The following is a 24,618-nucleotide window of genomic DNA, read 5'->3' as shown; positions in this document are numbered from 1 at the left end:
TTAGCAGCACTCGACCTATGCAGAACCTCAATTTTCTGTTCTTCACTTTTCTGACATGCTTTTTGTTCTCTTAAACGTTACTCTCTTGAGGCCCATTTTTCAAGACTTGCCCTGTACCTGGTGGTTATTTTGACCAAGGGCATTCAGAGGGTACAGTAGCAATGCTGGTCTCCTTGCTCCCTCCTCTAGCTAGTGCCTCAACCTGGGACACTTCCCAGTGACACTCCTCCCCCGCCCCCGTTCCTGCCTCCTGTTCCTTCAGGACTTCACTCACACCTCCCCTTCTCCTACAGCCCCCCCCCCCACTGATGACAGAGTAGTTTGCCCCTACCCCCTACCCTGCTTCCCACCCCAACCCCATCTCCCTTTTTCTTACCCTGCCCTAGTTTTTCCTTTTTTATAGCTATCATCGCCTTCTACTATTTTATGCAATTTTACTGATTTATTTTGTTTGCTGTCTGTTTCTCCCTGCTTGCATAAAAGCTCCTTGAAAGCAGGGTCTTTGTTTTGTTCATTAATGTTTGTCAAATTCTCAGTCTGTGCATGACTCTGGGAAGGTCCCTCATAAGTTTTAATCACAGATTCCTGTCTATATTCCTCTATTTGTCATCTCTGAATCCAGGTGGACTGAAGTGAGAAGGACCTGAGACGAGGGGATATAGAGCAAAGAAGCCTTACTCGAGACTGGCAGAGGAAATAGAACTGAAGGGCCAGATAGAGCTGGCGACCTTGGGGGCAGGGAGTCCCAAAGGGGGCCTGAACCAAAGGGAGCACAGCACACATCAGCCACAGGAGTGTGGGGAGCAGAGGCACGTGTCAAGGTGGGCATGGGGAGAGCAGAGGCACACATCAGCCTGGGGTTTGGGGGAGCACAGCACATATCAGTGGCTGAAGTTGGGGGAGAAGCATGAGCAGTGCAAGTCGGTCATGCCCTCATGCTGCATGTGTGACCAAGTGAATCACGTGATTAGTTTTCTCATCGGTAAATGACAAAAATATCTGCCATATTTACCTAACAGTTTTTTTTTCGTGAGGATCACTTAAAGCAATCACATGAATGTAATTATATATATGTATATATTATATATATATTTATATATATAAAATAATTCAAATGTTCAAATCAATAATTCAAACATATACATATTATACTCTCTCTCTCTCTCTCTCTCTCTCTCTCTCTATATATATATATATATATATATATATATATATATTTCAAATGTTAGGGATTTCTGATTATTTCTGTGCCTCAATTTACCAGTCTGAAAAATGGATGATTAGAATGGAGGTTGAGTGGGAAGAAGGATATTTCTGAAGGACTGTACATCACTATTGCTACTTCTGGATTACTTCCATGAGTCAGCCAATATGGAGCTCAGGGGTGAGATGGACTAGTCTAATAGACCAGAGGCCGACTGGGCACCTCCAAAGATTCAACTCACAGGAAGGGCTAATGAGAGTTACATGTACCAAGAAGTGGACCCTTTTGGGAGACACTTTGCAGTAAAAGAGCTTTTACCTTCTTTAGCACACCTGAGGGCATTTCTTATTTCATATTAACCTAAGACTACAAGGCCCTGTGGCACAAAAAAAATTGGGGATATTGATCAAAGATGAATAATTGGTCCTGGGATCCTAGGCATCACTCTTTTCTCTCTGAAACCTTTTTATATTGAGGTGGCTTCTCTATCCCCTCTCTCTCCAACCTATAGGACAGGAAGTAAGGATTGGTTGGCAGCCTGTAATAAAACTATTTAGCTGCTAATATTTGAGAACAAAGTGTCCTGTGTTCTCATCTTCTCCAGCCTCTGGAATCTTTTCTTCTGCCAATAGGTGATCTAATTAACCTGCTGATGTCTTGAGAGAAGGAAACAGACTTGACTTTAGACTTTGAGTCAGATGTCAACTCACCATTTGCCAGCTATATTACCCTGAGCATGTCACTGGAGCACCCAGTTTTCCTTACTGGTATAGGAAACAGGTAATAACTAGTCCCACTGTAGTGACCAGGACTTACTTAGTTCATATTTGTGGAAGTATCTAGCACAATTCTTGACATATGGTCAAGGCATCCAGCAAATGTTAGTTAGTCTTGCCCTTCGGTTCATCAAATAAATAAGCTTGAGTCTTCCATGTTCAGTATTTAAGAAGAAAAAGGTTTCATTTCTTTAGATTGGAGGGGATTCATTTATTTAGTTACACGTATCTAGATTAGAGCCTTTCTTTGTTTAAAATGTACATTTCGGCCGCAGACCCGGGACCCGGAGCAGCTCGGAGGCGGTGAATAATAGCTCTTCAAGTCTGCAATAAAAAATGGCCTCCAATAAAACTACATTGCAAAAAATGGGAAAGAAACAGAATGGAAAGAGTAAAAAAGTAGAAGAGGCGGAGCCTGAAGAATTTGTGGTGGAAAAAGTACTGGACCGCCGTGTAGTGAATGGGAAGGTGGAGTATTTCCTGAAGTGGAAGGGATTTACAGATGCTGACAATACTTGGGAACCTGAAGAAAATTTAGATTGTCCAGAGTTAATTGAAGCATTTCTTAATTCTCAAAAAGCTGGTAAAGAAAAAGATGGTACAAAAAGAAAATCTTTATCTGACAGCGAATCTGATGATAGCAAATCAAAGAAGAAAAGAGATGCTGCTGATAAACCAAGAGGCTTTGCCAGAGGTCTTGATCCTGAACGAATAATTGGTGCCACAGACAGCAGTGGAGAATTGATGTTTCTCATGAAATGGAAAGATTCAGATGAGGCAGACTTGGTGCTGGCAAAAGAGGCAAATATGAAGTGTCCTCAGATCGTAATTGCATTTTATGAAGAGAGACTAACTTGGCATTCTTGTCCAGAAGATGAAGCTCAATAATTGTTTGCGTTGCTTTTTATATATATTTATATATATATATAAAATCTGGGTCTTTGTTTTTTGGTTTATTAGTGTGAAGAAATAACATTCTAATGAAAATCAAGTTTGATATGTTTGTTTTGAAGTAGTATTGGGGGAGTTGTTGGGGTTTTTTGCATCTATAGCACTGGTTACTTTGAACAAATAAAAGCTTTCTGTAGTTGTTTCCTTTATCAGAAAAGAATATTTGAGACCATGGCATATTATCCCCCTGCATCAGAGAACACCTTTTCTAAATGTTGGGGGAAATCTTCATAGTTGTTACTCAGTCAGAATTTGTGTTTAACTCCTATATGCCTAAGGACCATTCTGGGTTTTTTGTTTATTTAGGGCTTTTTGTGTGTATACTTAAAAGTACATACATAAGTGGTTTTCTTTTCTTTTTGTTATTTTTGAAACATTCACCAAAACAAAAACAGCATTTTATAACCATGGATAAGGCCATGTTTCTGGGATGCTATCATTTTCAGCAGCTTAAGAAATAAATCACTTAAAGTTACATTGAAATTTTTCCTGAAGCCTTAACCTTTCAAATTTTGTAATTAATTGGACAATTTAAATATAATGTAGAGAGTTTAAATTGGACAATTTAAAAGCAGCCATATCAGAATCCATATCCCTAGTTACAGTCACATAAATGCAAGTTTATTTGCAAGATCCTTGAAAGGAAAATTTTAATCACCACCAACAACCTCCCCACCCAGAGGGCAAAACTAGACAAGTTTTGGTGTACTTTAGGTAAGCAAAACTTAGTTAAATGATATTTAAAGGTTCCTTCTAGTGAACCATTCCTTTTCAAGAAGTTGAAAACCCTTGTGCTGTATTGACTAAAAGGTCATGATTCATGGAGCGTCTAAGACTTCGTTCATGGGAACCTGATCATAACCAGGTGGTTAGAAATGTTTTGCAATTTAGCACCTGCTGGAATAAATGGGTGGACAGACTTCTATAATCCAAATTTTTGACCTGCATGTTTTTTCTTCACCCCAACTCATTCCTAACATGTAGGCTCAATCTTCTCAGTATTTGAACTACTGGTTCAGCAGAAACCAGGAAAAACGATAACTTTGTAGTCAGAATGTTATCCAACTGTATATTGTTTACTTTATTGTAAATACTGGTAAACAGTGGTCAATAAATAGTTTTATATTCCAAAAAAAAAAAAAAAATGTACATTTCAAGGATACCTAGATGGCTCGGTTGGTTAAGCGTTTGCCTTTAGCTCAGGTCCCGGGATGGAGCCCTTCCTCATCTCTGCTTCTCTCTTCCTTCTCCCCCTTCCCCATGCTCTCTCTCTCAAATAAATAAATGAAATTTAAAAAAAATAAATAAAATGTATATGTCAGCCTATATTTAATGGTTATTTTTGCTCATTTTTTCTTAATGGAATGTGTGCATTAGGGTATTTTTTTGAGGGAATCGTTTTTTGTTTTGTTGTTGTTGCTGTTGTTGTTGTTGTTTAATTTGCAAGCCAGGCAATGGGAGAGAACTACACACAGGAGAAGCTGGATGTTGCTGAAGATGAGAATGTGGAAATGAAGGATATTCACTAGACTCAGTCAAAAGTGCTGATAGCAAAGGACTTTAGTTCTTCAAATCCTCTCAAATGTATTCAGAATAACCTTAAGCATATTTAGACAGTCATACATTTTATTTTTGTCTCTGGGCATTAATGTGCTGACTTGTGGGATTATTAAATTCTAATTCCCCTAGATACATTTCTGTCACTCAGTGGGTATGAATGTGCAATCATTAGCAAAGCCAAGATTTAGGATTCTTGTTTCTCCATGTTAAAGGGGAGCAGAAAAAGGAATACGTCTGATGTCGGAAGCTGGACAAACACCCACCACTATTCCCGAATCACTGGAAAATTCTGAGTCATAGTGGAAAGACTGTGGAATTTAGAACCAGAAGACACCAAGGACAAATTATGACACTGTTGCTTATCAGCAGTGTGACTTTAGGCAAATCAGTGAACCACTTTGAGGCTTAGTTTCCTCATGTGTAAAATGAAGAGAATATTTGTCTTGTCATCATGATTAGGTAAGTTGCACATAGTAGCAGCTTGATAAATTCTAAAATACTAACTTCCATTATATTTTTTTTATTAATTGCTATGAATTAGAACTCAGTTTTTCAATGTAGGAGCTGAATACCAGGATTATAACCTAATTATTATAAGGGCCTGCCTGTATCTACCGTATTTATTGTTATACAGTGTTTTAAATGGTGGTGAGTGGCAGGTCACCCACAATACCATCTCTCTCTTACGCTTCAAATGGCAAGTGAAGTAAGCATCTACATGTTTGACTCTAGAACTTCAGTGAAGAAATCATTTGGTGTCAGAACTTACATTGTTTTCCTATGTAGAAGCAAAGAACAAGTGGATACTATTTACATTAGTATTCCCCCAAATGAAATCCTTGGCATAAAACTGACAAAATATGTGCAAGATCTTTATGAGACAAACTACAAAATGTGATGACCAAGATCAAAGAACTTAAACAAACCAGGATGCATTCCATGCTCACAGATAGGAAGGCATTATTGACAAGGTATTAGTTTTTCCCACCTCAATCTATAGATTTAGTGCATTCCTAGTCAAATTCCCAGCAAGTTATTTTGTAGATACAAACAAATGGATTCTAGAGTTTATATGAAGAAGTAAAAGAATAGCTGAGGCAATACCAAAAGACAAGACCAAAGTTGCAGGACTGACACTACTCAACTTCAAGACTTAATTATAAAGCTACAGTCATTAAGACAGTGTAGTATTGGCAAATGAATGGGAAAATAGATCAATGGAAAGAATAGGACTTAGACGTTATGTGTTACTTGGATCCTAGACATCAAATAGCATGCCCCCTTTCCTTGTTCTTTTGGAAGGAGCCATAGCCTCTGCATTCGCGGAGGGGAACAGCCACATGTCTAACACAAATATGATCACTGTAACTGGAAATGCCTGAGAGAGATTTCTACTTTCTACTTGTCAATTACTTCTTTACAGGGGCTCCAGAAATGTTTCTTCCTGCTGAAGAACTCTTTACACAAACAAAAACTGCATCAGATCTCCAGAGGGACAGTGTCCACATGTTTACTTTATATTCCCAGCACCTAAGACTTTGTCTGACATAGAGGACTTTGCCTGGCATAAAAGTGATGCTCAAAATATTTTAAACATTTTTCCTTTCACTGAGCTTATTCCTACAGTGGCTTAGGTACTTGATTTGTGCCTCTGTTATGTAAGTAAAAGTGTGAAGAGGCCAAGATTAAAGTGGAGGAGTTCTAGAAGTAGAGACTATTCCAGGATGCTAGAACATAAGAGTAGAATTTAGAAATCCTTTTATATTACTCCATGGGCCAAGAGATAGTTGAAAGGTATTTGTTTTTGGCAGTGCACTGAGGACTGCTGTCTTTACTGTCATGTTCTTGCTACTGCTTGTTTTTGGTTGGTTTGTATCTTGCCAAATTCCTGCATGACCACCAAGGATCTGGATTCGGTTTTAAGATTTGATCCAATTCTTCCGCTTGAAACCATGTGGATTCTATTTAATGGATTTGCCAAAAGCAAAAGGAATGGTTATAATCACATGTCACTTAACCAAGGGCACTTTTAAAAATAAGAACTACATGCATATTGAGAAAGATGGGGAGAGGATGCTTTTGGCTGGTTGTCTAGACTTCACCATGCTCCCTTCCTGTATCATCCAGTGCTGTAATATCATAAAAGTCCAGTGTGCAGGGAAGTAATCATATGTCCCCCTACATGAAACCATAAACCCTGACTCAGGCAATTTTCACAGTTTGTTGATTTGGGTTCACATAAGTTTCTACAAGATTGGAAAGTGGTCACCCATTATGGCCTTTGGCTCTTACTTCTGGGTCAGTTCAAGCACATGATTCAATTATTCTCCCCATAGCTGGCTGGCAGAGAAAACCAGTCATGGTATCAGGTATTCAGGGAAGGTCTGGACTTAGCGTTATCCTAGCAAAATTGACTGGTGTCTGGTGGGGGAAAGAAGAGTATTAAGACTGAAGAGTCACACAGAGAATAAAAAGTTCTGGTTTAGGGAAATACATATCCCTTGGCCAATGTCACTCTGTCCTAGAACCATTCTCCTGGTTAAAGAATATCTAGTCTTATTGAGATAAGTGGCAGTGCTGCCATCCCAGCATTTACAAAGACAGATGCTGACTCTGTGGTGTGTATATGTGTGTGCATGTGTGTTAATATTTGAAACTGGCCTAAGGCAGTACCTACTATGAGGCTGTGCTATGGCTTATGACCACCCAGTCTCTCATAATCTCAGCCCATAGCAGGGCTCCAGTGATGATTTTGTCTGTGTGACTCTATCTTTAAAGAACATGTAAAGCCTTTGCCTGGTAAGATTTATGTTCCCGCTGCAGTATGTGGAAACCGGGGCAGATGAGACACTTTGTCTTTCTTATGCAGGAAATCTGAGGCCAAAAGAAATAGGAATTGTAGATATCAGTAAGTGTGTCAGCTTAAGTGAAAGGATGCATCTCCTAAATATTGTCATCCCATAGTATCTCTTTTATGAATCTTCTCATGGACCAAGATATTTTCTTATTTCCATGTCCTTGAGGTGGCCCACAGCTATGAGAGGAGATGAATAATACAGCAGAGAAGGGCTGGGAAACAAGACAGAACCAAGCTGTCCCATGTTATTGTGGGTGTTTCCTTGCTTTCCCAAGTATGTCGTCATGAAGCACTGACTAGAAATACAGGTCTGCAGTGAGATGAAGGGAAAAGATCGTTTTCATTTATTACTAACAACTTTAGAGTTTCTTAGAAGTTTGTCAGTTGCATTCCGTTTTTTGGTGGATATACCATTCCGGTGATGAACAATTATGCATCTCTTTGTACTCATTAAAGAGTTAAGCAGCAGCAACTCTGTAAAGCAGTTGCTTTGTCAAGAAAGTGAGTTAAAAGGTGGTACTAATGGTGTTGCTGGGAAGGGAAAGAAATGCGAAGGGGGCAGTCAAAGAGAGAAAGGAGGGGACAGGGATGAGCATAATGGAATTTGCCCTCACAAATGTATCTGTGATTGGACTATGTTCTTTAAAGGTTGATAACAGTCAACCTTTAAGAACTGAAAATGATAACATTTTCAGTTTATATTCTATACCTGGAGATATCTGAAATTATTATTTTGTTTTATTTCTTTATATTTAGCTTCTTTTACAAATAGAATATTTTGATTTCCCATATGAGTAATTATTTTTCAGACACATGATTTCTTTTTTTTTAATATTTTAATTTATTTATTTGAGAGAGTGGGCAAGGTAAAGATAGCACATGAGCAGAGGCAGAGGGAGAAGAAGAAGCAGATTCCCCTGCTGAGCAGGGAGCCCAACGTGGGGCTTGATCCCAGGATCCTGGGATCATGACCTTAACTGAAAGCAGACACTTAACCAACTGTGCCACCCAGGTGCCCCAGACTCATGATTTCAATAGCTATTTAATATTCTCTTCTATAGCTCACCCACTCTGTTCCTTAAATGCAATTCAACAAGAAATGTTTGGAATGTACTTAACTTCCAAATTGGAGTGCAGCTAGTTCAGAGACAGGAGCTTCCTTTTTTTTTTAATTTTTTTTTTTTATTGGAGTTCAATTTTCCAGCATATAGCATAACACCCAGTGCTCATCCTGAAGGGCCCCCCTTAATGCCCATCACCCAGTCACCCCAACCCCCCACCCACTTCCCCTTCCACTATCCATTGTTCATTTCCCAGAGTTAGGTGTCTCTCATGTTTTGTCACCCTCACTGATATTTTCACTCATTTTCTCTCCTTTCCCTTTATTCCCTTTCACTAATTTTTATATACCCCAAATGAATGAGACCATATACTGTTTGTCCTTTTCCAATTGACTTATTTCACTCAGCATAATACCCTCCAGGTTCTCTATGTCAAAGCAAATAGTGGGTATTTGTCGTTTCTAATGGCTGAGTAATATTCCATTGTATACATAGAGCACAGGAGCTTCCTTAAACACATTTCTTAACATGGACCAACAGTAATGGGGTTGAGATTTACTCTCCTGCTCTCTTCTCTTTTCCTATGATGCAGTGTGGTAGCCCCACATCTTAGTGGCCCTGGATCTCCCTTCACTTTATTGATAGATTCTCTGGAATCTATGTGGCCATGTCTTTTTCTGATCTCTTTCTGAAGATCCACTGTCTCTGGGACTCCATCAGAGAGTCCATATAAGTGTTGTGGAAGAAAAAACTAAAATGGCCAGAGAATACTGCTGTTCTGGTCCTCTACACGTTATGTATAGAAATATAGTTGCTTGTATAAAGTTAAGAAACTGAAATGAAATTTTATCTGTCTGTCTCCCCCACCCGACTATAACCATGAACTTGGATGAGCTACTCAAAGTATCCAAGCCTCCATTTCCACAAAATGAGGATAATAATAGTGCCTACCTCATAAGATTTGAGTATTAAATGAGATAAATAAGATAATGTGTGCGAAGTGCTTTGCAAAGAGATAGGCGCCTTCTGAATGCCCAAGAAATAGTGACAATTCTCACTGTTTTGTCATTATTGTTATCACTCTGAGCTTTTCTACAGCAGAGACCATATTATATTTATCTTTGTCAGAGACATTCAATAAATGTTGGTTAAATTGAACTAACTGTTCTAAGTGAGACTAAATAAATAAATAGGAAGAAAGAAAAACGAATCTATTCTGTTATATAACAACACAGCACTTCTACTGGCCAATGGAGGAAACGTGCATGCTTACTGCTGTGAGTTATTATATTCTCTGAATAAACATAAGCCTTTCATATGACCTAATGATTAATGACTTATGCAAAGAAATTTTAATATCATTAATAAAAAATTAAGCAGCAAGCTTTCCAACTTTTTTTTGACAGTGTCAGGCTTTCACCTGTTCTCTTGGGGACAACAGGTTTCCAGGAGCATGCTGAGTACAGAAAATAGATCATTCCCAGATGGCATTTCTCTGTGTTCTCCATGTCTTTCTGACCAGCACGTGGGATGGATACAAGGTACTCTTTAGAGAGGGGAGAGGAGTCCTTGTGATATGAAGCAGAAAGGATCATTGAGTGCTTGCTCACGCTCTCTCTACTCATCCATCCATCCATTCATCCATCCAGTATCCATTCACTTCCTCAGATCAAGGCTCTGTGTCAGAAATAACATTAAGGGGATGCCTGGGAGGTTCAGCGGTTGAGCATCTGCCTTCGGCTCAGGGTGTGATCCCAGGTCTGGGGATCAAGTCCCATGACAGGCTTCCTGCAGGGAGCCTGCTTCTCCTTCTGCCTGTGTCTCTACCTCTCTCTCTCTCTGTGTCTCTCATGAATAAATAAATAAATATTTAAATAAATAAATAAATAAATAAATAAATAAATAAAATCTTTTAAAAAATAAAAAAAGAAATAACATTAAGATCAATTTCATTTAATCCTTAGAGTAGCCTAGGAGGTTCACATGATTATCCCAATTTTACATATGAATCCTGGCTCAGAGACTGTTTTGTGTCTGTGGTCATTGATGAAGAAGTAACAGATCAGGAATTGGAACATACGTCTGCCTATTTCCCAAGTTTCTGCTTAACTTTCTTGCCTGAGTCCAGACTTCTGTGCTCTTGTGGACTAGGGTCTGAAGTAGACATCAGCCATTCTAGGAAAGATGAGCAAGATTCTGATACCAAATGTTCAAGAAGGGAGCCTTTTCCAATTAACTAAATAATCTTTCAGTGTTGAAGCTGAATTTCAAGTTAAGTATCCAGGGCAGCCTGGTGCTGAATCCTGAATACTCCTTTTGAATACTTTATTTGCAAATACTTGGGTAGCAGTGTTTCCACCTTGGATGCCATCCCCCAATTCTTTTAAAAGGTTGGTCTCAACCCCCATTACTTATTTGGAAGCCAGAATTCCAAATTTCCAGAAACAGAATCTTCAGACCTTGAAACCAGGGAGTCTGACAGAACTCGGTCATCACTAAAATTCTTGGGAAAATACCAGTTACAGAGCCACACCTCTATTCTTGACCCTAGTGATCTGGGCTGGACAATATGCAGGTTTGGCTGCAGGCTCATGTCTTTGGCAAACTTCCTTCTCTTGGATCACCCTGTTTCCTCACAGACTCCTCTATCACTAAGAGAAGAGAACAATTTTTCCCAGGGGACTACTCAGGTACTCAGGATGGTCTTGAGGACCCCCGTTCATCCTTGACCAGAATGCAAGCTCCCTTTGAGGTCAGAGTGGGGTGCACTGATTGTATGATGTCTCAGGTGTATTATCCTAATGCTCTCACTTCCTATACTGACCTTGTATTTGATTCTTAATTAGTTTGTATTAGGTATTTTTGTAGCTGTATGAACCTCGGTGTGTGTGCACCTAAGTTTATGTGTACACACCTACTCCTTAGCTACATTTCAGCTTTCAGGAGGAGGAGGCCATTCCTTCTCTAGCTATCTTTTGGATGAGCTGAGTTCTAGAGGTGTACACAAGGGTCTCAAAACACACTACTGCTTGACCAATACTGAGGCTTGTTCTCTTCTGCTGAATCTGAAGGCACACTTGTGGAGTAGCAACACCTCCCCCCCACTCACAGGCATGCTTCTGTCCCTGTCCCCCTCCCTCCAACTCCCAAGCAGAGCTCAAGATCCGCCCTCAAAGACCAGATTATCTTTTGTGCTCTGTAAAGATCTCTGGATTCACACCCAACTTTAGCTTCCATGTGGGGAATGAGTGTGCCATTCTTCGGTGCTGAGGATTGTGAGGCCAGTAGTGCCTCCTGAGGGCAAGTAGCAGGGCCATTGAAGCCCTTGAATCTTTGTCCATGTTTACCTCCTGAAGCAGGAAGAGAAAAAGGACAAAGTCTTTCCACCATCAGAGTGGAAGATGGTGCATCTTCTTGTCATGACTTCAGAGTTCCTCAGAAGCTGTGTGTGAGAAAGCAATGTGAACGTGCTTGGCGTTTGTGGATGGTTGCGTCCAGATGGCAGTGACAGTGGCTCAGGGACCCAGGAGCTGAGAAACTCCAGAAGAAGTCATTTTGGTCTCAGTATTAGCATCCAGCATCCTCAAATCAGATGAACAGACCAAACCACACAAGAGCAGCAACAAGCAGCAACAACAAATAAAACTGACAAAAACTCTGGTCTCCACAACTGAAGAGATGTTTCTTTTTTTTTTTTAATTTTTTTAAAATTTATTTATGATAGTCACAGAGAGAGAGAGAGAGACAGAGACACAGGCAGAGGGAGAAGCAGGCTCCATGCACCGGGAGCCCGACGTGGGATTCGATCCCAGGTCTCCAGGATCGCGCCCTGGGCCAAAGGCAGGCACTAAACCACTGTGCCACCCAGGGATCCCCTGAAGAGATGTTTCTATTTGAGCAGCTGCTAAAACAGAACAGCCAGAGGTTCTTCCCTTCAGCCCCCATTTGTACACAGTGCTGGGTGGGGAGGCGACTGAAGAGTCAGCCCAGACCCTGTACAACACTCAGTCGAATCCGCTCAAGAGAGGACTTCTGTCTTGTGGCTCAGGATTTTTGTTCATATTTTGTTGTTAATTTGGAGGCCCAAAAAAAGAAATCCAGTTTTTCAGATGTGACTACATAATAGGAAATGTGATTGAAGAAAAACGTCATGGAAAGGTGATATTATAGCCTCTTGACTTTAAGGCTATGCACCTCAAATGCCTAATGACGGGAAAGCAAAAGAACAACTTAGACCCATCTGACAAAAAAGGAGAAAAATCAGAACATTAACTATGTCAGAAAAAAAAAATCCCAAGTGACCCCAGGAAGAAGATGTCACCAGATGGCTCAGGAATGGAGACCATCTGCGATCCCGTGGGCATGGGGCACTTCTGCAGAGAAAGGGGAGTAGACATCTTCCCCTTCATTCCCTCAGTGCCATTGGGGCTGGTTATCCATGAGGAGGCTCCCTAGAGACTTTTATCCACAACAGGCTAATCTCAAATCAGGGCTGGGTGGCGGCAGGGCTGGAGAGTTGAGAGAGATGAGGAGACAGGATGCAGCACTTTCAGTGAGCAAAGCATCAAGTCCCTGCAAAAAACATTGTTTTTGAAGTCAATAAAGTCTCTCTCGCAGCTGCAGCCAGTGGGAGGCGTGTGCCCTTGACTGTGACCTCGCTGGTGATCAGCGCCGCTAGAGATGTTTATTGCTCCCATCACACTTGCCTGGGACCAGGTTTTACTTACGTCGGTGGTGGCATGACAGGTGGGGCTGTGACTTGTCTGGGGAAGCCAGTGTGGCGCTGTGTTCAGACAGAGGTGCGGTATGAGGAAGCTGGCAGGAGGAAAAGACAAACCGAGGAGCGACCTGCAGTTCTGTTCAGCTCAGTCGGGAGGAGAGCCATTAACGCTCTTGTCTCTTTGACACACCTGCTTGATGGGGGAGCTGCCAGTTTTGGAGGTCGGCCCTTGGCGGAGAACTGCCATCCCACTTCTGAGCCTCCTTCTGTGAGGATCTTCCCATAGTGTTCATGGGATCGCCAGGTTGCTTTGAAAGATGCAGTGTCTCCCTCACAGCTTCCCTACTGACCTTTTCTGGATTTCTAGGTTGGGCTATCCCAAAGGCAATGGGAAATTTGCTCAGTGGCATTTACCTAACTGAGGCTGCTGCTGATGTGACATAGTTGGGTGACTTTAGGGTTTAGAGAGAAAATGTTGGTAGGTGAATGAGGAGGGCAGGAAGGCGGGAGGCGGAGACACAGGCTCCTCTTTTCTGTGATGTTCAGCGAGCTTGCAGGCAAATTGGTTGGCTAATAATACCCTGCCAGGGGCAAAGAGCTGGAAACCCACTGCCCAAGTCAGGACTGTTGGAGAGAACTGCAGAACCTGGGTCTGAAGCTGGTGAAACTGAAAGAGCTGCCTGTTTTCACAGCCCCTGCTTTCCCGGAGCAGCAGAACCTTCCACAGTTGATCCTACAGTCATTGTGAATCAAACCCACCTCTTCAAGATTTTTCGTGCTCTGGAAATTCCAGAGGTAGATTCCTAGGACACAGAGAAGGAGGGAGGCGTGCTGGGCACTTTTATCCCTTGAGGAGATGCATTTTGCACTCATTCATTTTCTATGCCAGGTGCTGTGCTCACTGTTGGGACAAGGCCCCTGTCTTCATGGTGTCATCGTCAAGTGAGGAGACAGACATAAACACTCCACAAGTCATTGCTTACCTATGAGATCTGGACTTCAAGAAGCGTGTGCCCTAGAAGGACATATGTGGGGAAGAACCTAGACTGGGGAGTCTAGAAGCTCCACGAGAGGCACCATCCCAGCTGACTTCAGGCATGAAGAGCAGGTGGTTAAGTAAAGGGGAAGATACGGAACTACCCCTGAGCAAAGGTCCTGCAGCCAGAAGCCACAGAGCACACAGGCACCTGGAAGGCCCATGGGGCGGGGTGACTGTGACAGAGGGGAGCCCCCATGGCTGTTGAGTGACTGTTCTTTTTTGGCTCCATTTGTCTGCTTTTATTGTTTTTCTTTTCCTGTTTATGTGTTTTGCTTCACCACAGACACCTAAGCAATTTACCTTGTCCTGTGCCTCTTATGCTTAACTTCTCCTACTGGTAGCAGGAACTCCATACACAGGACCTGATGAATTGAGAGTCATGCCACGTGCCCAAGGATGGGAAGGATGTCTTGGTGACGTGTGGTTGGCTCGCACTGAGCAGGTGTGGTGTCTTGTTTCCTGGTTGAGCGTTTGCCCTCTGGAGTCAGATATGTGTCAGTTTGAATCCTTGCCCTGTGACTTTGGCCAAGTGACATAATCTGAGTTTCTATCATATTGGTAGGAAAATACAGATAATACTTCTTTATTCATCTGTAAACAATAATAATGAGAATAATAATAGTGATAGTGGCACTTCCACACCAGGCACAGTTCTGAGTGTTTCACAGGTGTTAACCTATTCAGTCCTTAGAACGGCTCTGTAAGACAGGTGCTATGATTATTCCCATTTTACAGCCAAGGCACCTGAGAGGTTATTACACAGTTAATACAGGTTCGAGCCCGGGTTTGGAATATGTGGGCTCTGGATCCTGAATCTGCACCCTCACTACTACCGTGGCTTCTTACAGTTTCAGTCTGCGTAGAGTCCGGAGTTGCGGGTAACACTGAGCTGCTGGTGACCACCTGGGAAGGAAGTGGTGTGGCCACAATGAGCTGATCCTCCCTTCTCTGTTTATCATCCTTTTGTCTAGGGTCAGTATTTGCCTGTGGTGTGGTGTCTTGTGTCCCCGGGGTGAGGATGGCAAACCCCAGGGGTTCTCTGGCAGCCCGGACAGGACAAGAGTCAGTGCTGGAGGACGAGCTGTCGCGCTGCCAGCGGGACTGGCCAGGGAGCCAGGTGTTCCTGTCTTGCTCCTGGGAAGAGTTCCTGCTAAGGCCTGGCCGCTGCTCACTGCTCACCCCGCATCCACAGCTGTGATCGGAGCGCGAGGAGCAAAGCCATGCTTGCGCCTTCTCAAGTGCTGAGTCCATTTCAGAAATGATTGTCAGGAACTCACAGATGCCGCTTGCTTATTGCACTGTGATCCCTGAAGATTGGATTCAGTGCCACGGACGCCGGCCGAGTAATGTGCCTGACCTTGCTTGTGGGGTCGCCGACAGATTGCACCAGTTGGCCCTGTGCTCGTCTCCCCATCTCCCCGGAGGTGGGAGGCAAGAGGATTGATTAAATTTGGTGGCAGAGCTTCACCTTTCAGATGAGGAAAACAACAATAACAAAGCGGGCCTTTTATATAGAAGTTAATGTCATTATTAAAAGGAAATAAAAAATATTGGCGTGTAAAGAAAATATCCCACTGGTTTAGAACAGTGTTTTCTAAATCCTCAACAGACATTTATCCAGAGGAGGAATATTCACTAAGCCAAATTTGCTCTTAATCCTTAATCCACAAAGCTGTGATCCCACAATTTTACCAAGTAAGAACAGGCATGAATACTAATTGGAACCCACCCTCTCTCCCACCCGCCCCGACCTTGTTGGGCACCAGTATTCTAAGTTTGGGAGTCCGGAAGTGTCTTCCCCCTTAAAGATAGTGTTTGAGTCTACACCCCACCACTCTCTTTGGCATTCACAGTGTAAATGGCACTTTATCAGGTGAGAATGTGAATCTTGTCAACAGCCCCAGTCCTGCCAGCTTATCAGGGAAAGAGAGGGGGGAGCGAGATTCGGAGAGATGTACCTGGTCCTGTTCATTCCAGAGGAGTGATAGATAGTAACATTTCCAGGCAAGAAATGGCAGGGAATCTGACGGACAGGAATTAAGGCACCAAATGGAAAAGTCAATCGCTTACTCACTCCATGCTTCATAGTTGAAGGAAATGTTATTTGATTTGGACGCTTCCTCCTTCCCTTCCCTCTTCCTTCTATGAGGCAGGCGAAATAGCAAAATTAATTCTCTGTCTTCATAATCATATTTTCTGGGCTCAATGAGTCCACGTGTGTGTAAATTCTCATTTAAACATGTAGTAATGTTTTGCAAATGTATATTTCTCAACCATATTGGGTATTTTAAAGCTCTTCCTAAGTGAAAGGAGGGATCTCTGTAATTCCTTTCTTATGATGTCTCTTGTCACCTCTAAGATAGACTTAAATTCAGGGCTCACATAATAAAAATATTAACAGTACTGCCTTTGTAGTTCTATGCAGCTTATTTGTGCAGTATTTGATAGTTTTGCATTGCACTGGATGGAAACCACTAATTGCAATGATGTATCAATCACAACAAAAATAATGATCAACTAAATCCTGGGCATGCATAATTTAAGTTAATGTTTTTGCATTCGCCCTATGAGTGTGTAGCTGTCATCGTCCTCACTTAAGAACAGAAAAGCTCAGGCTGGAAATTAAGTAACATGCCCAAGGTCATTCACCCAATAAGTGGTGGAGATGAGATTTGATCCAAGACATAGTTTGACTCCAGAGCCTGACCTCTTAAAAGATTCACTCTTTAGGTCATGAAAATGACTCAAAGGACTCATCGGGTCCAAATAAATGAAGGACAGATCCATGCACTGAATTCAGGTCTTGTCAACTCCTGTTGCTATGCTCCTTGCCCTTCCAAGGCCAAGGATGAAGAAAATCTAATCACCAAATTAGTGTAGCATAGGGACCTGTGTCCATACAACAAAAAAACCATTGTGGAATTCTGGACCAAGCCTGTAGGTGCTTATTTGGAGCATGGTGGGGAGAGGAGGCTTGTGAGGGGGGCTGGCCTTCTAAGGATGAAATAATGTGAAACAATGAAGACATACTCTTTCTTCCCTTACCACTCAACCTTCCAAAACAATTCCTGCAAAATTAAGCAAACACTTGCTTCAAAACTTCATGTAGAGGATTCATCGGCACCAAAGTTGTCCAGGTGTTTCCTGTAACAGAAGGCAGTTAATACTGTGTTCTTTCTTTTCCTTGGACTTATTATCCTAATTGGTGGATTCCTTTCCAATAGAAGCTGCCAATTCCCCCATCAGAGTAGTTTCACGGAATCTTGGGGTCTATTTACAATAGCAAATGAGGTGGTTGCCCAATAAAAATAAACCAAAAATAAAATCTTGTGCCTCAGGGTCCCGTTGGACACAGGATTTGGGATTTGGTACATAGCCATGTGCTCTCTATAGATTAGCAATTTGCTGTCTTGATTTTTTTTTTTAAGCAAAGTTGTAGATTTAGCTATAAAGCCATTTGTCTACACCATCTAGGGATAAACACAGGTGATTCCAGTTTGGAGCCATATTTGCTGAAAATAGCCAAATGATTTCAAATTTACTTCAATGCAAAATCCTTTCTCTGAAGAGCTCAAAGCAACTTTGTGTTTATTTTGTTGTTTCTACTCAAAATATTCTTTTAGTATGGGAGGGTAATATTGACAACTTTCACACTGAGGAGAGGGAATGGGTGGAGACACGATTGGTTTGCAGCAAGTTAGAGGAGCATCCCTTTGACTGTGCTGGTGGCCAGCAAATGGACTAAGTACAAAATATCTGATCTAGATTTAAGAGTGCCTCAGAGAAGAAGGAGGAAGGGGCAGGAGTGGGGAAACCAAATCACATACTTGAAATTTAGGAGCATTATCCAATCTGCCTTGAATGGGAAAAAAAAAAAAAACAAAACATCTCTATTGGTAACCTCCTAAGAGCTAACCCAGGTTATTCGTGTTGTTTGGAACTTAGCCTGATGGTCCTGTTAGATGATGTTAGATGATGGAGACACAGGAAATGGAGATTGATCAGATGCTCTTCGTGTAGGGCCTGGAGCTCAGGCTTATATCCTGGGTCGGGAAGAGTTTGGTGAACAAAGTCAGGAGGTCCTGATGAGGTAGGTGTTCCCAGGGCTTGGTGCAGGGATGCACTAGAGGGTGGGGACGTGGGTAAGAACCAATGTGAAGAGACCTCAGAGGCTGAGGCATGGAGGCACAAGGGTGTTCTTTTAAGATGCTCTGCTCACAAGGGAGATCCTACTTCAGAGCACCTTACTGCTGTGAACATTTAGATATTCAGCTTTCTACTGGCAGTGCAGATGTAACAGTGGTCGTCAAGAGCTGAAATTCACCCCAAAAGAATTCGTTCAATGTGTTACCTTCTGTTTTGACTGATTCCGTTTCTCTGCAGCCTTCTAAAAAGTCTTGCCTGTGTATTGCATATTCAGTGCTGGACATCATCAATGACAAGTGGGAGTGCCACGTATTACACAGTACAGGCCGCTAGTCACTATGTCCCTGACCTTAACTGAATAACCTCATTCTGCCTTCCTGGTGTGTTATTCTCACCCCTATTTGGAATGTGAGGAAGTCAAGGCTCTGAGAGTTTCAGGAACTAATCCAAGGTCACATAGCAAGAAGTGACTGCAGAGCTTGGATACTTGGATACTTGGCCACTACACCAGGCCTTTTATCATTGATTTATTTAGAAAGGAATTTGAAATCCCCATTGGTTCTAGGTCTCAGGACATGTCTGCAGTGAAGTATTTTTTTTAAGATTTTATTTATTTATTCATGAGAGACAGAGAGAGAGGCAGAGACACAGGCAGAGGGAGAAGCAGGCTCCCTGAGGGGGGCTCGATATGACTTGATCCCAGGACCCTGGGGTCACACCCTGGGCCAAAGGCAGATGCTCAGCCACTGAGCCACCCAGGCATCCCTGCAGTGAAGTATTTTTGATCAGTAACCAGAAGGGCATTGTAGCTGACTCCCTGGGTTCAGACCCTGGATCTGTTATTCACTGGCTGTGTGACCTTGATTGCATCATTTAACCTCTCTGTGCTTCATAAGACTGGTTTGAAGAATAAAGGAGTGGATAATTGTAAATCACTTAAGACAGTGGCACTTGATAGCACAAGGGTTCAAGAAAAGCCAGCAGGGCCAGTGAGTGGGATCAGAGAGGGTGTGAGTCCCCTGCTCAGCCTGAGAATGGAGACAGCCAAATTACAAAGGATGACACTGGCATGGAGGTGGGATCCAGTATGGCTGTAATTTTGACTGTCAGTTTTCATCCTCAGATCTTCTCACTTGAACACTTTTTATTGGCACTAAATTTGCTTTAGGATAATGAAAGCAGATGTTCCATTTATGCCCTCACCCCACTCACCTGCGTGTCTCATCGCAAAGACACTTTCTCTCCCTCAGGACTAAGTCTGAGCACAGTGGTGCCCATGTGTCTGAGGTGAAGGCTGGCACTTGGAGAGCATGTTTCTGGAAAGCCATAGCCTTGGAGGGGTTAACGCATTATCTGGGCATATTCGAATAGTGTGAGCCCATTAGATAAAGAAACATACCAACTCGCAAATGAATAGAAACATGTTTATTAGAGTGGAAGAAAAACAGCTTTTTGGCAGCAGTAGCACCATGGCATCAGGAGCAGCTGTAGCCTGGGACAGCAGGCAGGGAGGGGAAGAAAGTAAACAGGGGCTTGCAAAGTGCTTAATGTCAGGAGTGGGCATTTCCAAGCAGAGGAGGTTCATGCATGTGCTCATGCACGTGTGTGTGTGTGTGTGTGTGTGTGTGTGTGTATGAGAGAGAGAGAGAGAGAGATGAAGAGATGCAGAGGGGCAGGCCGAGCCGCCGAGAAGCAGCACACAGGTAAACAGGCACTAGCAGGTAGACATGAGGCTCAGATGGAGCTGGGGCTGAATCCCTGGAGTTGGATGGCCTTGGTCCCTTTAGTAGACCTCTTGGAAACTGCTTCTCTTTATCTGGACAATCCCAATCCTAAACTGTCCTTGGTGAGTCTTAAGTCAAAGGGTCACTGGAGATGATGTATTTTAAGCATCTAACACAGAACCTGGCACACAGACTCTGCTCAATAGATGTTAGCCCTCATTGCAGTTCTGGGGTAGAACATTCCAGAAGGCCACGGGGGGTGGCCTTCCATAGAATCTCGGGCACAATTCAGCTGTGCTTTTGAGAAGGGAGGATGAGGTGCAAGGCAGAGAGAAGATTGAAGACTACATTTGATTTATGATTTCATTTATGCAGTGGGTGAAGACATGTGGAAGGACAAACTCCTCCTCTTCTAAAATTAAGGATTAGAAATGTTCATTTTTATTCAGTAAATGTGGCTAACCTAAAAACCCTTATTCCAAGCTTTGATTATTTAGATGGAAGTGAGAAGAGAGAGAGGGAGATAAGGAGGGAGGGGGAGGAGAGAGAAAGAGAGAGGGAGACAGGGAGAGAGGAGAGAGAAAAGGAGGGAAAGAAAGGGGATGGAGAGAGGGAGAGAGAGAGAGAGAGAGAGAGAGAGAGAGAGAGAGAGAGAATGTACATGGCTGAGAATGATCCTGGATTACAGGCCTGGGTTCCAAGTCCCTCCACACCCTCCCATCCCTAAGGGAGCAACACAGCTTTTATAGCTTGACAAATTTTCCATATAGGATTTCATTGGCAGAGAGGGTTCTACTATCTGGAAAAGCAGTTTCACAGCCACTAGTGTACACCATGTGATAGCTGTTTTTCTGCACTAAAGGTGAGCTCTTAAGGGCAGAGATCACTGGTTCACGTAGTAGGTGATCTAGTCTGCAGGGTGATGTAATGCACCCAGGAGTAAATGAATGGAAAGATGAGGTGAGGAGAAGAGGGGAGGGAAGGGGAGAGGAGGGGGAAATCAGACTTTCTTGAGCATGGTAAATGCTCTGTCCTCAAATGTTGACATTATTTTTCAGTCTAGTCTTGCTTTTCTCAAACTCGCAGCATATACTCTATAAACCACAGTGCTCTGTTATCCCTTCATTTGGTGTGTCCCTTATCTCATCGTTAGCCAAGGTCTGATTCCTCTGAGGATGATCCTCAACCTTGGCGTCTTCCACTCTTGCACAATCCATGGTCCACAGTGACTATACGGAAACATGCAAACCCGACATGCTCCTGCGTAGCCCCCCGATGAATGAGACATTGCCTGGCAGTGCTGCTGGCCAGGCAGCGGCTTGGTTCCTGGAGCCTGCCTGCTTGGTCAGTATAGTAGAGTTTGTACAACTCTATGTTGTACAATTTTATGGCATTCTCCCCTGGCAGAAAAATGAAAATGCTGATACCAGTGATAAGAAGCATAGGTTTCATAAACTTAACACAGTGGAGGCCAAGATGGAAATCATTAGGCGTGCACAAAAGAGCAAATGTTTAGTCTCAGTTGGGTGCTTATCACACTTGAGCTGTCTGACTGTGTGTTCATCTGTGAAAGAAATGAAAAAGGGAACAGAAAAATAAAACGAGGCACAAGGCAGTAAATATTGTCAAAGATTAGGTGAAAAATACATGGTGCATTTTGGAATTGAATTGTCTTTTTTAGGATTCTAGGAATGCACATGTAAGCCTGGCTGCTTTTTATTCTTGCACATGTTTCTGAGCTTGGTCCTGTGGTAGTGTAAGAATTGCTTAGCTGGTTTCCCTGCCCACCCTCTCCCTGATCCAGCTCATGGCTTGTTTTTTCCAATATCATGATTCATCTTTTATCCTCTCACTCCTTTCCCATAAAGTTCCACGAGGTTTCCCACTTCATCAGATAGACGAATCTATTATGTTTTTCATAGTTTGAGTTACATCTTCAAAATTGCCCAATTTTTAGCAAAACATTTCTTAAGAAAATACTTGTCATTTCCCCTGCCCCCCAAACATGGCGTGTCCGTTGTATGTTGTCCTTTCTCCAAATTGTGCATCACTCTCCCTCTTCCTCTCCTTCCTACTCCTAGATCCTGCCAGAACTGCAGGTTTTCCCTTCCTTTTGGTCTCCTTCTGGACCAACTTCATCAGGGAACTCCTGACACTTATTTTGTGTGGGTAATCATGCCCTTGTGGTAAATTCTAAATAAACAGTTTAATTGAATTTTTTTACACTAGGCCTACAATCCCTATGTCCTTTCTCAGTGGTTTTATTTTATTTTTCTTTTTTACTAAGAATATCCAGGAGCCACAGACTACTCTGTCACTATATGGATGGGGATTTTTTTGTGTTTTTTTTTTTCTCTCCTCTTCCTCTGCTTCATCTCATGATCACTTTGGTAAATCACCTAAGACCGCAGCCCTGGGTGTGTTTCTCATTTCCAAGATTTGTAAGTAGATATTTTTTTTTCATGACCCTCTGTGCTTACCTCATAATTCCTGTTCTTGTTTGTAAGTGTGGTGATTTTCTGTATCTTTTTGTAGATATGAAACTAACTTAAAGAGTCCTTTTCTCATTCCTCTTTTAGCCTTGATTCCTCTTACATTTTTCTGTCTTTTGAGCCTCTTGTTTCTTCATTTGAATTCCATGATATTGGTCTTTGTGAACCATGTGGTGATTTTTGATTGAACACATGTCTGTAAGTGATTTCCCATCAAACTACCTGGTGCATGTGTTTGTGCGTTTGGATGGAGGAGGTGGGCAGGAGGTGCTGCTTGTGGGATGTGTGTTGCGTTCAGTAATAATGGGGAAGAAGTGGAAGGTGCTGTGGGGCCGCGCACTTGGTCTTGGCTGTGGGTGATCTCTTATCCTCCCCAAACCACCAGCGTTGCAAGCTCTACCCTGCATATTGGACCCAATCCTCCATACTCACTGCTCCAGCCTTAAGTCATACACTTCATGTCTCACTGCTTAGCATAGAGACTTAATATGTGTGGCTGTTCCCACTATAGTGGAGTAACCAATGCCATGTGGCTTCTACCTTCATCCACCTCTTGGCACGGGCACTTTCCATGACACTTTCCATTCCAGGGTTTGTGAACTTCCCTCTGTGATAGTTGCTTTCTCTGCCTTTTATCATTCAAGGATTGTTCAAGTTCTTATTTTTAGTATGTTTCTTTTCTCTCATTTTCCTTGGGTTTGTCTGGGACAGAGGGATTTGGGCAGTAGGGGGAGACTCTAAGAAGCCATGTTAAACTAGAACATGTCTTCTCTGTGTCTGAGATGCGTTGACTCTCAGAACATCCCCAAACCAGGGCTTCATGGCATAGGACCTGAATGACATTGTTTGAACCCTGTCACCTATTATAGATATGTGATCTGTGAATCTCAGATGGAGGTATCAGGGATCCACAGTAGATAATTCTTTATAATGGAGGAAATCAAGCCAGTATTACCCATAGTCCATGTGGCAAATATGGTGAAAATTTGAGATAGAAGAGTGAGGGGGAAATTATATGAGGAGTACAGACTCTTTTGGGGGATTCCTTTCACAAAAAAATTTTAAAGTTATCATTCCTAGGCTAATGTATGTCCATATGTATATATGTACATATATGGAATATCCCCAGTCTGGTACTTTCTGCCTCTTTACTTTCTTGCCTTGACCATACCTCCTCTTTCTCCTAGCCTATATGCTTCAGAACCAGGCTCTTGACTTCCAGCTTCCCCTTCAGTTGCCCACTTGACCCATTTCCAGTTCTTGCTTCTTTGGAGAAATGTGATGGTCTGACCTGCTGAGAGCATGGGTTATGTGGTTCATCATCTGACAGCACAGAGCCTCCTGACTCTCTTCCTCATGGCCAGCCCGGCTTCATGGATGCCCTGAGACTTAGCATTTGACCCCTCTTGAGTGTCTGGCCCTGAGAGAGGAAGAATGAACCACTGGAGAAACGTTTGCTGCCTCTAAGCAGCATAGCCTCAGGTGGCCTAGCGACAGAATTGTGTGCCCTCCCACCAATTAATATGTGGACCTCTGATGTGACCGTATCTGGAGATAGGACTTTTAGGAGGTAATCAAGGTTAAATGAGGTTATAAGGGTATGGTCCTAATCAATTAGGACTAGCGACCTCATAAGGAGAGAAGCAGAGAGAGCTCTCACTATCTTCACATGCACTGAGGAAGGGCCTTCCATAGACACAGTGGGAAGGCAGCTCTCTGCAGGCCAGTAGCAAGCTCTCACCAGAACCTGACCATGCTAGTGCCCTGATTGATTTCTAGCCTCCAGAAGTGTGAGAAAATGGATTTCTATTATTTTGGCTGCCCAGTCTATGTTACTTTGTTATGCAGCTTGAGCTTTCTAGGACAAGGTGCATCCCTCAAGTCATAGAAGAGAGATACAGGGAAAGGCCGTAGGGAACATGTGATGATCACTTCACACATTTCTTTGAAAATGAAGAAACCAAAGCTAGACACACCAGATGACTTTCCCAGCAAGTCGAGGGCACTTGCCAGAACAGAATTCTGATCTCATAAATATCAGTCCCATGCATTGGTCAGCCAGGCCTCACTTCCTCAGCCAAGACATTA

At 42.7% G+C, this 24,618-nt stretch overlaps 2 protein-coding genes across 6 annotated transcripts in view; both read left to right on the top strand.

The window, feature by feature from the left end:
• NTM (neurotrimin) overlaps positions 1–24,618 on the top strand; it is a 934,119-nt gene that overhangs the window by 663,958 nt on the left and 245,543 nt on the right. The window lies entirely within an intron of this gene.
• LOC121500050 (chromobox protein homolog 3) lies at positions 2,255–3,865 on the top strand. The gene has a single exon (XM_041771475.1). It carries the CDS (start codon positions 2,317–2,319, stop codon positions 2,866–2,868), a length of 552 nt encoding a protein of 183 aa, XP_041627409.1. The 5' UTR covers positions 2,255–2,316; the 3' UTR covers positions 2,869–3,865.

The sequence above is a fragment of the Vulpes lagopus genome, chromosome 10 (genome assembly GCF_018345385.1).
Source record: "Vulpes lagopus strain Blue_001 chromosome 10, ASM1834538v1, whole genome shotgun sequence".
Taxonomy (NCBI): Eukaryota; Metazoa; Chordata; class Mammalia; order Carnivora; family Canidae; genus Vulpes; species Vulpes lagopus.
This window is presented reverse-complemented; position numbering and strand designations above follow the sequence as displayed.